Here is a 15,562-nt window from a genome sequence, read left to right as displayed (position 1 = left end):
TGTCACAATACAGTGTAACCAATCAGATTTAGCTATGTGATGATGCTACTGTAAAGCATGGGGGGAGGGGCAATATAAATGGAATGGGCAACATTTTAATTGAAAAATTGTCAGAAGGCAGGTATTTTTTATCATCACCAAAAATATTGGAATGTAGGACACATGATATATACACATGCATTTCATCCTTACCACCTAGATTGGAACATAGGGAGCATCCTTATACTGAGTCAGACCATTGGTCCATCTAGCCCAGTATTGTCAACACTGACTGGCAGCGGCTCTCTCCAGGGTTTCAGGCAGGATTCCTTTCTTCGCCCTACCTGGAGATGCCAGGTATTGAACCTGAGACCTTCTGCATGCAAAGTATGTGCTCTGTGCTCTGTCACATTGAGCTATGGCCCCTCTTTTAACTGATGTTGTACAGGTTTCCAGAGCAGTGTGGGAGCGTCCACAGTGGTGGTAGCAGCCCTGGCTTTCAGACAACACCAGTTTAAATTACTGTACTTATGTAAAAGATGTATATAGCCCCAAGAACCAGAGCAGGCTGTGAAACATGGCTTCACACCAGGCACACTGAGGTTGCAAAATCAGGATGAGCTGCTGCTGATTGGCCAATGAGGATAAAAAGGCAGTGTGATGTCACAATGGGATGCAGTGGGCAGGTCAGCATAAGGTTATGTCAGTCATCACTCCTAGAAAGAGAGAAGCAGATTGTGGGTTGTTTTTTAAAAAACAGGAATTTTGCCCAGTATTTCTTTGGAATTGTCTTAAGTTGTGTGTGTAATCCCTTTATTTTGGACATTTCAAAAAAGGAATTGGTTCTTCAGTGAAAATGGACTGAAAATGTAAGTGGGCTGTTTTTGTTCATACTATGCTTTAAAAACTAGCATACTGAGCAATGGATTTTTGTGTAATGCTTGGTTTTGTAAGCATGACTTGTAAGCCACTTTGTTGAAAACACAGTGGATTTAGGAATGGCTGCTAGAATTTTCTGGATTCTCAGTATTTAGGTTTTTCTATTTTCAGTAGTATCTAATTAAAATTAACTAGGTGCATAAGGTGGGCATCAACTTTGTTTCTCTCCTTTAAAGAGGACTGAGAAGGTTTCATTCACCTCCCATAGTAATCCCAGAGGTTTTTTGGCACTTCCAAGATACTTTTCCATAAGCTCTGTGAATTGGAAGCCTGCATTCCCATGCTTGGTTCTGTCATGAAGAATAGGGGGGAAAAGAACATTGTTCTATAGCTCACTTGTACAGAATGGCACCTGAAGAGAAGAGGCTCCAAGGAAGAGCATACACAGAGAAAGAAGATCATAGATACTTTTGAAGGAAGTGGAAGAAATTTTAAATGAGGATACTAAGTACAGTTCTGGTCACCACACCTAAAAAAGGATATTATAGAACTGGAAAAAGTGCAGAAAAGGGCAACTAAAATGATTAAGGGGCTGGAGCATCTCCCCTATGAGGGAAGGTTACATCAACTGGGATTGTTTACCTTGGAAAAAAGGAGGCTAAAGGGGGACAGGAGAGAGGTGTTCAAAATTACGCATGGTATGGAGAATGTGGATGGGGAGACATTTTTCTCCCTCTCTCAAAATACTAGAACCTGGGGTCATCCCATGAAGCTGATTGGTGAGAGATCCAGGACAAATAAGAGGAAGTACTTATCTTCACACAGTGCATAGTTAAGTTATGGAACTCACTACCACAAGATGTAGTGATGGCTACCAATTTGGATGGCTTTAAAAGGGTGTTGGATAAATTACTGGCGGCAAAGGCTATCAATGGCTACTAGCCCTGATGGTTGTGTGCTATCTCCAGTATTCGAGGAAGCCTGTGTGCACCAGTTGCTGGGGAACATGGGCGGGAGGGTGCTGTTGCACCATGTTCTGCTTTGTTGGTCCCTGGCCATTTACTCTTTGGCCACTGTGTGAACAGAATCCTGGACTAGATAGACCCTTGGTATGATCCAGCATGGTACTTCTTATGAAGAAGCCAATGAATAGTACAACGAACTTCTACTATGATCTGAATGATGAGCAGAAAGTATAACAGAAGTGGGACTATTAAAGAAGGGTAGTTCTACCCATTGGAATTAGAGTATGCATTGGATAACTTTAGGTTATATTCTGAAGAAATAAACAATATGCACTGTGATGAGCTATTACTGAACCAACTTATGTTGCAGTGTGGTATTATGGATCTGGGGCTGTGATCAAATGTCTGCTCAGCTATAGATTGCTTTTTCTTCACTCAAGATCCACCTCAAGTAAGTGAGAATGGTAATGGTCTAGATGACAGATTCTGAGAGGAAGGAAAAGACAAAGAGAGTAACATCAAATGCACACAGTAAGAGCGGTGTAAATTACTACTACTGCTGTTTCTATTGCTACCATTACTACTACGAATATATGAGCACTTTTTGGCATTACCTTTATAGTGTGGGAGCTACTGCAGCATATGCCCTTTCCATACCACTCTGGAAATGTCAGGGCATCACATGGGAGAAATTAGCAATGTGTCTCCTTCCCATGCCAGCATTACCTCGCCTAGAAGCAGCCGCGGGGGTGGGGGAGATTTTGCTGTGGGAAAGAGACACTGACATCACCCTCTCAGTATGGGAAAGAGGTGATGTGCAGAAGCTTCCATCCCACAAAGGTAGAGGAGCCTTTGTGAGAGCAACCTTAAGCATTGCCCTCTGTGGTGGATGGTTGGCACTTATTTCCTTTGTAGGCTACTTGTACAAAGTTAATATCAATATTGTTGTAGGAGTCATGTTGATATATTATGCTTTCTGCATCATCTTCGCAGGAGCAAGTGAGAGCATAGATTAGTGCTATGTTCAATTTTCTTGATTTTTGCTTTCAAAGTTGCTAGATCTTTTTAGTGTGTGTATGTGTGTGCACAAAATAATGTGCGTGAAACATCTCAGCCTTCCGATCTGTTGTGGAGGTTTTCATGTCCATTTATAGCTCTTGTCCCCGCCCAGTTTGCTGCCATTGGTTCAAGGGTTTGGGAGAAGCCTGGAGAGAGAACACATTTTCATCGCTTAGGCCAAATGGGTTGACGCTCTCTGCTTTGCCATGGTGTGCTGGCAGTTTCATTGTGTGTCAGTGTGGTGTGGCAAGATTTTCTCTCTGATTCAGCTGTAGTCCTGAAGAACTGGGCTGGTAACCCTTTACCCCAATCCAGTTATGCTTAGTTGACTGCTTGGTTCAAATGTGGACAAGGAGGATGTGCTTTCAGCTGCTCATCCACATGTGTATCCCATTGACAGAAATGCTGGTAGAGGACAATCCAATTTGGATGTGTACACTCATATATTCCCTCTTCACCTGACCTTTGCCTCCTTGCAAACAAGATTGCACTCCCTTGCAAAGGGCTGTGAAAAAAGGCCAAAAAGTGGTGGTGGATTTCAGAGGGACAGAAATGTTCACACCTTGTCCATCTCTGTTTTGACTCAACACTAATCTAGATAGGTTTTTTGTTGTCACAGTGGGTTACATTTATTAGTCAGTAAGGATGTATGACTAGCATAACATTGATTTGGTGAGAAAAAATTATTGGGACATTAGCAGTTATAACCAGAAGTGCCATTTCAATGCTGAGTACTTGATTGCTATTGTGGTTTCAGTGAATGTCATGGCCATTTTGTGGATTTCTAAAAACATTTCTAAAGCTGCCTGCCTCTGATCTGGCCTGGTATCATCACATTTTTGTTCTGAAAATGCCTGCCAACTATTATAGAGGTTCATCAGACGAGCACTTTATCACATGCTCACTACTGCCCACTTACAGATGTGCGCAGGTCCTTTAGATGACATTGTCCACCTCCCGTGTGCCTCCTGCTCCTTCTGCTCATTATTCCATCACAAAATAGACCCCTTTTAATTGACTTTAAAAAAATGGAATGTGCTTGTATGCAGGAAAAGTGGCACAATTAAAACGGCCCCTGAATGGGCCATGTGGTCTTTGTTTATTTCCTCTTTCCCCTCTGGGCAGAAGAGGAAGTAATGAGGGACAAACATGGGGGCGGAGAAGCGACGGTAAGGAAATGCAATTTCCCCCTGTGTGATGATGCTCATATTGTAGTCTAGTCTAGACGTTCCACCTACAAGATCATATATATAGATTAATCAAAGTTGAGGAGTGGTAAATAATACACCTTGAAAGGTGTTCTTATTTGGCCTTATTGCCCAAACATAATCCTTAGTCCTGCCTAAAGTGACCAGATACAAAAGAGGGAAGGGCTCCTGCAGCTTTAACTGTTGTGATGAAGAGGAAATTACACCAGATGCAGATATACAAATCACACCTGCTGAAATTCCTTTTTCTATGCAACTGTGGGCGTGTCTACACCATAGGGTGTAGAAGGAGGGAGGGGACGATCCTGGACTTACCTGCTTCCAGGATCATCCCTGCCCATCTAAATGGAAGCACAATGTCCTGGAAGGGAAAATACCTGCCATACCTGCCTTTTTTTTTTTTTTTTTTTTAAAAAAAGACAGGACCTCCAGTGAAAAAGTAAGTAAAAAAAGGGGGGAAGTGTCCCACCCCACCCGATGTTCCTGGAGTTCCCCCGGGCTGGCTCTTTCCCTCAGCTGACCCCTGTTGCTCATGGGGAGGATTGAAGAAGCCGAGATGGGCGCCCACACTACCTACGGTCCTTGCGGGAAAAACTGGGGAAAAAGTGGTCCCAGAAACACTGGGGAAATGTAGGGATTGTTCCTCCCTGCTCCCAGGATCCCGTGTGTGTCATGTGGACACACAGCGATGATCCAGGGTGAAAAGGCAGGTATAGACATGCCCTGTTAAAGTTTCAGGAGCTCTGTCCTCTTTTCCAGATGGTCACCATAGCCTCTCAGTCCCTTGCAAGTCATGCAACTTCTTGAACACTAAAAACTGGTCTCTCATTCAGAGTTCCCTGCTGAGACACTTCTTTGCTCTTAAGTTCAAAAGCTCCCTCTGATTCAAAGCAGCGTAAGGCCACAATACAAAGCCAGAATTAATAGTCACAGCAAACCCCGGCTTCACATATTCACGTGTTTAGGTATTCATGCATTGATCAAAGAAACGGGGTGTTCCAATTTGATTTGGGAATTATTTAAGCTCAAAATATTTTTAAGAACCTTGAATTGCGCTGGTTCTGTTAAAATCCAGATGGGGCCTGTTCCTCGATTTTTAAACAGCTTTGTTGAGGATGGGGAGGGCCACGTTTTTCTGGCTGTCAAATGAACAAGAGCAGAATATGAAATAATACCATCCACTTTTGACTGGACTGTAGCTCGGGCTAGGATGGTTGGGCTCTTGGCTTTCTATGTATCTCTTATCAACCTATAATCTCCTGATTGTTGCCTCTTTTTCAACAGCTGAGGAGCAGTAATCCACACTTGCTTATCTCTCTTAATCACAACCTCACGGTGCTAGGTCTTCCTGAGCCTTTAATTCCCTCTTAGAGGCGTGACAGAGTGGAAAGTAAACAAAGACAAATTTGCAACCTTCAACATTGCTAATTTGCTCTGATGTCAGAATATTTAAACAGACAGAGGACCTGGGAATTATTTGATCAAGGCTGCTTTTAAACCCAGCGCCTGTGGAAGATGCTGAGTCTGGGAAGGTTCAGTAAAATGACAGCTTTCCCAGGAGAGGCTAGCTGAAGGTTTTCTCTTTCAATGACAGTAGCATCATCATTGAAAACTCTCCAGTCGCTCTGTTGCTCGAATGCTTTTTTATTTATTTTTTTAAACTTTTTTTTTTTTGAAGTCTTACAATAGCTCTTCTCAGATTGCTTCTCCTGTGCCTTTTCATTTCTGGATATGCAGGGACATAGGGCAGCATTGTCTTTTGTTCCAGTTCGTTGGGGGGTGGGGTGGGGCGGTGAATTTAAAATAATACTCTCTGCTTAAAAAGAAGTAAAACCTTTGCCACTTTTTGTCCCTTTCTGCATTCGTTACAGCCTGATACAGGCCTGCTAGCTTGTTGAGATCAGAGGCTATTCAACACACCCTCATTTTGTGTTTGCAAACACACTCAGTGGTAATTGCACCTCAGAATCACTTTGTCTTTACTTGCAGTTTATATTTTGTGAACGTATAAATTATTCAGGCTTGACAGTATAGATGGGAATGCAGTGTGTGCCCCCATATATACACACACCTGCCATGGAAACATTCCTGAGAGAAGGAACATTTTTAGAACTGCTACCTGTTTTAGGGATGCAGTTGCAACATTCATTAAAATGCATGGATATTTTTTTCTTAATTAGATACTTTATTTTGTCTATTCCTTCTTTGCATCCAGATATGAGTGGAAATGGGTAAGTAACCTGCTAAAAGCATTGGAGAGTTAATATTGACCCCGCCCCTAAAACATGCCCCTATATTTCTCTTCATCCTGGAATAGTAAGAGGAGTTTTATCCACTGCATGGCTAAGTATCCCCGTTAGTCTTCACTGCGTGTTCAGCTTGTGCATCAGCATTGAGATTGTCCGCGCACATGGCTGATTCTCCACGTTTGCTGCTCTCAAAGGAACGTCCCTCTTCGGTGCTACATTTTGTACCACATGGGTGTCAGCTCAGCTAAGTGGGCATTACATGCTGGCAACTTGCTTTAAAGGAGCAGGGGAATAATTGGCGTTGAACGGTTGCTGCTTGCCTGGCTCAAAGCTGCTCAGTGATTATTTTAAAAATAAAATATAAACAAGAATATGTATTAGTGTGTATGTACAGTTTTGGACATTCTTCTGAGAGACTGGCAAAAGCAAAACAAAGCAGCATTTTGTAATTGGTCGTATGCATGCGATCATAGCATTTGGTTATTTGTGTTTTCTCTCTCCTTTCTCTTCCTCCCCTCCCCCCTCCTCTCTCTCTCTCTCTCTCTCTCTCTCTCTCTCTCTCTCTCTCTCTCTCTCTCCAGCTGGTGTAAATGACTGCTACTGCCTCCCAGACCAAGATAACCTGCTCAGTCAGCTGGAGCCCCCTGTGGACAGCTGTCTCTCTCTCTCAGCTGATGGAAACTGCTACTAGCCACTGAATGGGGGAGAGTGAAGTAACAACCACAGTACCAGCAGCTGCAGCACCAGCGGTGGCGGTGGCAGCAGCAGCGGCAGCAGCAGCAAGCAAGGGCTCTATTGTTCCCTGGTGTTAAACAGTTTTTCCTTTTCAACTGGCATGCACAATAGCTGGAAAGCAATTTCCCTTCTGCCCTCCCTGTGAAGAAATTCAGAAGGGGGGGGCGCGCGCGACGAGATTATTCACGCAAGGGTTCTCCATTGTGCGGCAGATTTTGACACTGAAGCAGGTTTCTGGAAGGCATGGGGCTGAGAGAGAGGAGCACAGCTTTATCCGGTGGTCCAGGGGCTTCTGCTCTTCCAAGCAAGTGGATTGGAGTTCTTGTGCTTCTCCTCTTTGGGATCCGGGGAGCAAAGGCACAAAGTGAATTTGAAACTTCATCTGTGTATTTATGGAAGACGGGTAAGTGGAGGAGAAGGGTTATACTTCCTTTATTGCCTTTAGCTATTTAATATTGGTAGTTGATGCTGCTGCCTAATGTACGTCTCCTGGATTATTTTATTGGAGAATATCAGTTTGCGCACATTCAATGACAGATGGCTTTGCAGGCTCTACTGTGATTATTTAACCTCTCTGTTGTTTTCTAATCGCTCCTCACTCTACGTTAACACAGCGTATGCTAAGTGATTAAGAAGGGAGGGCAGCAAATGTAATCATAGCAATGCTGGATAGTGCCCTAAGAATGTTTAAAAAGGCACAAAGAAAAGCTGAGATCCTGTGTGCGTTTCCATCTATGCCGTTGTGAAATGCATTCTGAGTCATCATCCATGCGGAGTTGTGGGTGGTTAAATTCAGGTTTGTTGCACAGTATATATAGGACACGTGAAAGCTAATGATGGATTAGGAGAAATAATCCAAGAGTTGCCAGATCTCATAATTGAGGAGCCCATGGCAAATAGGCTCTATGGATTCAGCATCACCCCAGACAGATGATTTCCTTGACTGTGGCGCTGAGGAGTAATGTGTCTGATGTCAAAGACTGTGTAGTCAGTGCTGCGCGCGTCCCCAACTTTTCAATAAAAATCAATGCCTTCATTTGTGAATTTGATGCATTGATCTACAGAAATTTAATGACACTGGTGTGTTCCTTAAAATACTCTATAATCAACCCTACTTTCCGTTTCAAAGACACTCCAGCTTTATTTCTTTTCTTTTTGAGAGCAAAGATTTAAGATATAAAAGATCTGTTGACTTTTCATGAAGCAGAAAGGAACACTAAACTGTCTAGTAGTGCTAGGATCAAATCACTATGAAGATAGCGGTGTGGCTTCTGAAGATGTCTTATTCAGAGATTTAGCAACAACAAACAAGTGCATTAAGTCTGAAATCCTATAGCCACTTATTTAGGAGGAGTCCCTATTGAACCCAGTTGGACTTACTTCTGAGTAGACATGGGCTGTTAGCATTTGAAATGAAGCAGGGTGGGGGGAGCTTGCAGAGATTGGGTCTTTTTTCTGGTTGAAGACCACTCTTGGCCATTTTCCAAAGAGACAGATCAATTTACAATTACACTGATATCCTGCATTTGTAAAGACTGCATCCATCCAGCAGCTCAAGGAGGAGATTAAAGGGGAATTTAGTTTAACTGGATGGCAGACTCTCCCAAGAAGAAATGTGAAATTGGGGGGAAACTGTTCTACTGATTTGCCCTGATTCTGAAAAATCAGTGGCAGAATCGTGGTAGTACAGACCTAAAGGTGACCTTGTATTATCTTATTTAGTTGAACTATTGGAACATGCAGGAGGTTGTCTACTATCCAATTAAAACTAGGGGTCAGTTTAAAATTTCATAAACGAGATCCAGCTAACAATCCAATTCTCGGGTTCTAGGGCTACTTGCTTCTCTTACACAGCCACATAATTAAACTTGTATGCTTTAAAAGAGTAGTGATTCTTTGCCTAAACCAGCCTTACCCAACCTGGTGCCCTCCAGATGTTTTGGACCACATCTCCTAGTACTATTGGCCATGTTGGCTGGGGCTGATGGGAGTTGAAGTTGAAAACATTTGGAGGACACCAGGTTGAGGAAGGTTGGCCTGAATTAATTCAAAAGCAATCTATACAGCCCTAGTATCTCCTCCACCCCACCCGTAACTATTGAACAGCTTCTTTAATTGAATGGTTGGTACTTAATATCTATATATAGACTGAAGTTGGTGATAATTATATTTAACAATCCATTTCAGGGTGGAGACTTTGTAACCCACAAAGGGCAGCCCAATACAATTTGTTATGGAATAAATCAAGTGTATTCTGTGTACGTTGCTGTGGCAGGATGCTGCCTCATTTAGGCAGGAGGGAATCATTTGGGGATAGCAAATGATAATTACTCAATACATGGTTATAAATTGCAACATCTGTTCTGTGCAGGTACCTGCCACTTTGTGATTTACCCTTTATGTAGGTCTTCCCTTTTATACATTTCTGCCTTCCAAATAATTTAGTTTGTATTGTTCAGTAAGCTGGTGGAAGATCAATTTGTTGGAGCAGGTGAAAATAAAGCTCTCAAGTCTACATCCAAGGCTTACTTATAGCAGAAAATAAACTCCTTTTTTATATCATGGTCATCAATACCCCTTGCTGAACCTGGAAGGGGGAAAATGCAAACAACTACTTACCCTTTTTTGCTTATCTCATAATGAGCATGTGCTGTACTTCTATGTAATTATCATAGACATTCCATAGCTTCCCTAGTTGTATGACCTCCAGACTGTTGATCCTTACTGGGAAACTCTCCTTCCTAGAGGAGATGTTTTCTAAAGTCCAAAGAACATAAGTGTCAAAAGCAGAGTCAGATGTGTTTCAAAAGTCAGCAATATGCCACTGTCAAATTAGCCAAGCATACTTCAAATATATATCGATAACAGTGCCACCAGGCTTCCAAAATATTGTATAGCCTTGTCAAAGCATTATCCCTCTAAAGCAAGAGAAGGCAGCCTGATGCCCTCCATATATTTTGGACTCCAATCCCGATAATCCCTTACTAGTGGCCTTGCAGGTTGGGTTTTATGGGGGTTGTAGTCTGAAACATCTGGAAGGCAAAAAGTTGCTTGCCCTATGCTCCATAGGAAGTAATAGGAAAGGAACATAGGGAATGAATCCTCAGTATTCTACATAATTTTGAATTTTCTAGAATATTTAAGATATAGGCTACATGTTTCTCATTTGATGAAGGACATCTTCTGGTGTAGATTGAAGATTGGCTGCCTTGAATGATCCCCACCCCACCCCCATATATTAGTATGTTGTGTTAATACCCTCTTGTGGTGTGTGTATGTGTATGTATGTGTATATATATATATGTATAATTTTGGGCTAGATCTCTGAGAATTAGTCTCTTACCCAAAAGTTGTTGGGTCAATAATTCATCTGTCGTGTATTTTTTTTAAAATAGGTGATTATATCAACCCAAAATAGATTGGAGTTGCAATTATAAAAAACTAATATTTCATATCAAATGCTATTTCTATGTTATAAAAAATAGGAAAGTAACTTATTAAATGTATTTGGGATTCGTTATGTGGCCGTAGCAAATTCAACCATACTTTACACGTTTTCACCACTTTACATACTTGCATCACTCTCCTATAGAATAAAAATGTGACTCGTATTATTGGGAGGGAGCGCACTGGATGACCAACTAACTGAAGGACATGACTCAGCAGCTCCGAAGCATGTCTGGGAATGCACCGTACACATAGGGGTTTCACTATTCTCTTTTATGATCAAGGTAATGGTTTGTCTAGATAATGAGAAATTCCCATATATAAATGGAGGATGTTGCTTTGATTTACATCCATACTCAAAAGGTGTGTTCTACGATTGAATGTGCGTTGACTGCTGTGAAGAGGTTCATTTGTTGGTACAATCACCCACCATGGTGCAGGAGGAGAATTTCCACACTTGAGTACTGCTGGAAGGCAGTAGTGTAGGAAGAGGTGCCTCAATCAACACCATCGGAATATGTAGTTGCTGACTTGCATGCTGCCTTTGGTGTGGGTGCAGGGTGCTGATCAATTTTTAGGGTGGCCAGCCAGATTGAGCTAAGATTCCTCATTTCAGAGATGATTCCTCATTTCAGAGATCCCCCCCAAGCTCATTATGAGACAATCCCAAACCCACTGAAGTTTGGGACTGGCTCATAATGGAGTCAGCTCAGTATTGGCCTTTCCTACTACTACAGCCAACTCTTTCCATTTGCTTTCCAAAACTTTCAAGTTGGATAGACTTTGAAATGGGGTCTCTACTTGACCTGCAGTTCTACTATGACAAAATCCCAAGTACAAATATCCATGGGAACAGGAAGGGGGTACTGGGGATGATGATGATGATGATGATGATGATTTGCATTTGTATACTGCCCCATAGCTGAAGCTCTCTAGGCAGGATAAAAAACACTTAAAAACAGTATACAAAACATAAAACCAAAAAAACATACAATTTTAAACCACAAAAACATACAAAAACAAACCCAGGCTAATTACATATTGCTAAATGCCTGGGAGAAGAGAAAAGTCTTGACCTGGCGCCGAAAAGATAACAATGTCAGCGCCAGGCGGGCCTCATCAGGGAGATTGTTCCACAATTGGGGGGCCACCACTGAAAAGGCCCTCTCCTTTGTTGCCATCCTCCGAGCTTACCTCAGGGTAGGTATGTTTGGAGAGGCCTTCCTTAGGTATTGTGGTCCCAAGCTGTGTAAGGGTAAAACTAGCACCTTGATTCGGGCTTGGAAACATACAGGCAGCCAATGCAAGCAGGCCAGAGTTGGTCTTATATGTCAAACCTTCTGGTCCCTGTTATCACTTGGGCTGCTGCATTTTGCACAAGCTGTAGCTTCTGAACCATCTTCAAAGGCAGCCCCAGTAGAGTGCACTGCAGTAATCTTGGAGGATACCAGAGCATAGACAACTGAAGCCAGGTTATCCCTGTCCAGATAGGGGTGTAGGTGGACCACCGACTGAAGCTGGTAGAAGGCAGTCCATGCCACCGAGGCCACCTGGGCCTGAAATGACAGAGATGGAGAACCCCCAAGCTATGAACCTTCTCCTTTAGGGTGTGGAGGCCTCTATTTCCACCAGACGGCATCAGCCTCAACTCAGAATATGGCCATATTGAAATGAGTTTAATTTGGGCCTAAATCACACTGAGCTCAAATTAACTTGCTTGAAGTGAGCCCATTATGAATTGAGCTTGAAGAAACTAGCACACCAACACTAGTTACTTCAGGGCAGGCCCATTCAGAAGACACCTTAATCCATGGCTTTAACCATGATGATTAAGCCAGAAAGCCAGGCTGTGTTCAGAAGACACCTTAAACCATAGCTTTAACCATGATGAGTAAGGCTTTTTGCTTTATTCACCATCGTTAAAGCCGTGGTTTAAAGTGTCTTCTGAACACAGCCTGGCTTTCTGGCTTAACCACCATGGTTAAAGCCATAGTTTATAGTGTCTTTTGAATGGGGCTAGCCTATGAATATCCAGCCCATCCTACATTCCTTCCCCAATGTCATGGCCTTCAAATGTATTGGAATACTATTCCCATCACCACCAGACAGCATGACCATGAGACATCTGGTGATTTCCTGGTTGGGGAAGGCTGGTGTAGCCTCTTCAGACATTGCGAAGTTACATACAATGGGGATTTCTTTTTCTCCATTTGCAAGCTGAATGTTTATATTCAGGTAGGGCAAAATAATCTTTCAAGGTCGTAAGTCCTTCTTGGGTATCACTATTGGTTCACACAGGAATTCAGTAATACAGGGGTGGGGAACTTCTTTCAGCCCAAGATCTAAATTCAATTTCAGAGAAGCTCACCATGTTTCAGTGATGGGTGGGGCCAAAGTCAAAGGGGAGGGGCCAAAATAACCCACCCACCCCCGCAAAAGCAGGATATTGTAGCTTAAAGATCTTACTGCTCCTACCTAAGCACTTCAACCTTTTAGAATGGGGGGAAAAACTGCACACAAGCCAGGAAAACCACCAAGCTTGCGAAGGTTGGGGAAAAGGAGTAGGGCCAGAGGAAGAGGAAACTCTGGAGGGCCAAATTGGGAGGGCCAGATTTAGCCCCTGGGCCTGAGGCTCCCCCACCCCTGCCATAATAGAACCTGCTAATTGTCATCGTTTTAAGCCTTCCTGCCGAGATGTGAGACAATAAAGAGATCTGCTCTGCAATCCATAAAGCTTTATTCAATAAATAGACATCTCATTACACCTGAATACTAGGAGCTGTCCTCTAAGTTCAATTAGCCTAACAAAGCAAGGCAGTTGCCTATCAACTAAATGGACAGTTTTCTACTAGGCTCAACAGACTTTTACCAAAGTCCTCCTTCAGGGAGGGTCTTCAAGTTGTAACCTCTGGCGAGTGGCTAGCCTAGCTGACCGCCTCCCACCTCTTCTCAACTCCACCCACTTGACCTGGCAGCAGACTCTGTGATCTGTCAATTCTGATGATCACTCCCCCTCCGCCAAAGACTGAGTTCCCAGGGGCAGAGAGCATGATCTCTGAGCCTGGGCCTTTCAATAAGATCTTGAGAAGATTCCTCTTTGACTCCTGGAGAATCTTTCCTCCCCTGCTTCCTGTCTTGGCTGGTCTACTTCGTCTTCTTCAGGCTCTGATTTGGGTTATGCACTTGGGAGACTGGGCCTGATCCTGACACTAATTTGAGGGAGATCTTGGCAACAAAATCTTAGACTGCAGACTGAACCTCACAGGCTTTCTTCTGGGGTGCTTTTGAGGGCAATCTGAGCTGCATTTCTAATTCTGGATGTGAGAAGAGAGGAGACAGATGCCAGAAGTCTGGATTTTAAAATGGAATTGCAATAAAATTTGTAGAAACAAGTCTCTTGGGCTTGGTGATAATTATAGCACTAGCAATTGTATCAGCTGTTCCCGAAACAATGAGGAGAGGAAGGCCAGAAGCATTTCAGGCTAGCTGGGGTCCGCTGGGTGTCAGTGACGGAAGGTTTAACTCCAGGAGTGAAGGGCAGTCGGAACAATGAATGAAGCACACGTGGCATCGTGGAGGTAGTGTTTTGCAGAGAGGGGTAGCCAGTAGATGTTGCATTGCTGCCAGGGCATATTATGATGCTGTGTATTACCTCCTGAGATAAATACCAGAGCCTGAGCCTCACTAAGCAGTGCAGGAACCGCTTCACTGCAGTGTATTCCCATTTCACTGGGGAATGTGTGTGAATAACAAGTCCACATGGATCTTTACCACCTGCTTAGCATGCTATCAGAAGGGAGGGTGCTGACTGGGTGGGAAGGCCACCACAAATTAGCCATACACACATGGCTGCAATATTCACATACCACTACCACTCTTCCCTGAGGTGTGGGACTCTGCCACAGGGAACAGTTGCCACATGGCTATATGTCAGGTGAAGACAACTGGGTGTCCTCCAGATATGTTTGGAATTAGAGATCTGATTCCAGGCCCTTTTCCCTCTCAGCCGGGTTGGAGAGAGACATGCTGGCTGCCTCTCTGAGGTCGGGAAAGCAACCTCAGAGGTGGTGGAAAGGGTGGGTGGGGAGGGCAGAGAAGGAGACTGAAGAGGCCAAGGTACAGTTTATCCTGTGTCTCCTGCCTCCTTCCCTCTCCCTCCCAAGTGCCTTTGCTTAAACAGGCTAAAAAGCCCACCTAGCGAAAATCACCCAAGATGGAGGATGGGGCACTGAAGATTGAATCTGCTACTCTTCCTGCCCTGTCATCCTTAATCTGGCAGAGCATAGGGAAGTCAGATGTCTCAGAGTTTGGGGGCTTCTGAGCAGCAAGGGTGCAATCAATAGGATTGCATCCTTAATTATGGTCATGTTTGGAGTTGTAGGTAGCATAGAATCATAGAATAGCAGAGTTGGAAGGGACCTACAAGGCCATTGAGTCCAACCCCCTGCTCAATGTAGGAACCCACCTTAAAGCATTCCTGACAGATGGTTGTCCAGCTGCCTCTTGAAGGCCTCTAGTGTGGGAGAGCCCACAACCTCCCTAGGTAACTGATTCCATTGTTGTACTGCTCTAACAGTCAGGACGTTTTTCCTGAGGTCCAGCTGGAATCTGGCTTCCTTTAACTTGAGCCCGTTATTCCATGTCCTGCACTCTGGGAGGATCGAGAAGAGATCCTGGCCCTCCTCTGTGTGACAACCTTTTAAGTATTTGAAGAGTGCTATCACGCCTCCCCTCAATCTTCTCTTCTTCAGGCTAAACATGCCCAGTTCTTTCAGTTTCTCTTCATAGGGCTTTGTTTCCAGATTTATTTTATTTATTTATTTATTTATTACATTTTTATACCGCCCAACAGCCGAAGCTCTCTGGGCGGTTCACAAAAATTAAAATCATCATAAAACAACCAACAAGTTAAAAATACAAATACAAAATACAATATAAAAAGCACAACCAGGATAAAACCATGCAGCAAAATTGATATAAGGTTAAAATACAGAGTTAAAACAGTATAATTTAAATTTAAGTTAAAATTAAGTGTTAAAAT

At 43.3% G+C, this 15,562-nt stretch overlaps 1 protein-coding gene across 1 annotated transcript in view; it reads left to right on the top strand.

Moving 5' to 3' along the window:
• The window catches only part of THSD7A (thrombospondin type 1 domain containing 7A), a 341,657-nt gene that overhangs the window by 71,476 nt on the left and 254,619 nt on the right, over positions 1 to 15,562 (top strand). Inside the window, exon 2 of the mRNA XM_063123528.1 lies at positions 6,921 to 7,477. Coding sequence (XP_062979598.1) covers positions 7,318 to 7,477 — 160 coding nt within the window. The 5' untranslated portion in view covers positions 6,921 to 7,317. The remainder of the gene's footprint in view (positions 1 to 6,920; positions 7,478 to 15,562) is intronic.

The sequence above is a fragment of the Elgaria multicarinata genome, chromosome 1, assembly GCF_023053635.1.
Source record: "Elgaria multicarinata webbii isolate HBS135686 ecotype San Diego chromosome 1, rElgMul1.1.pri, whole genome shotgun sequence".
NCBI classification, from domain to species: domain Eukaryota; kingdom Metazoa; phylum Chordata; class Lepidosauria; order Squamata; family Anguidae; genus Elgaria; species Elgaria multicarinata.
This window is presented reverse-complemented; position numbering and strand designations above follow the sequence as displayed.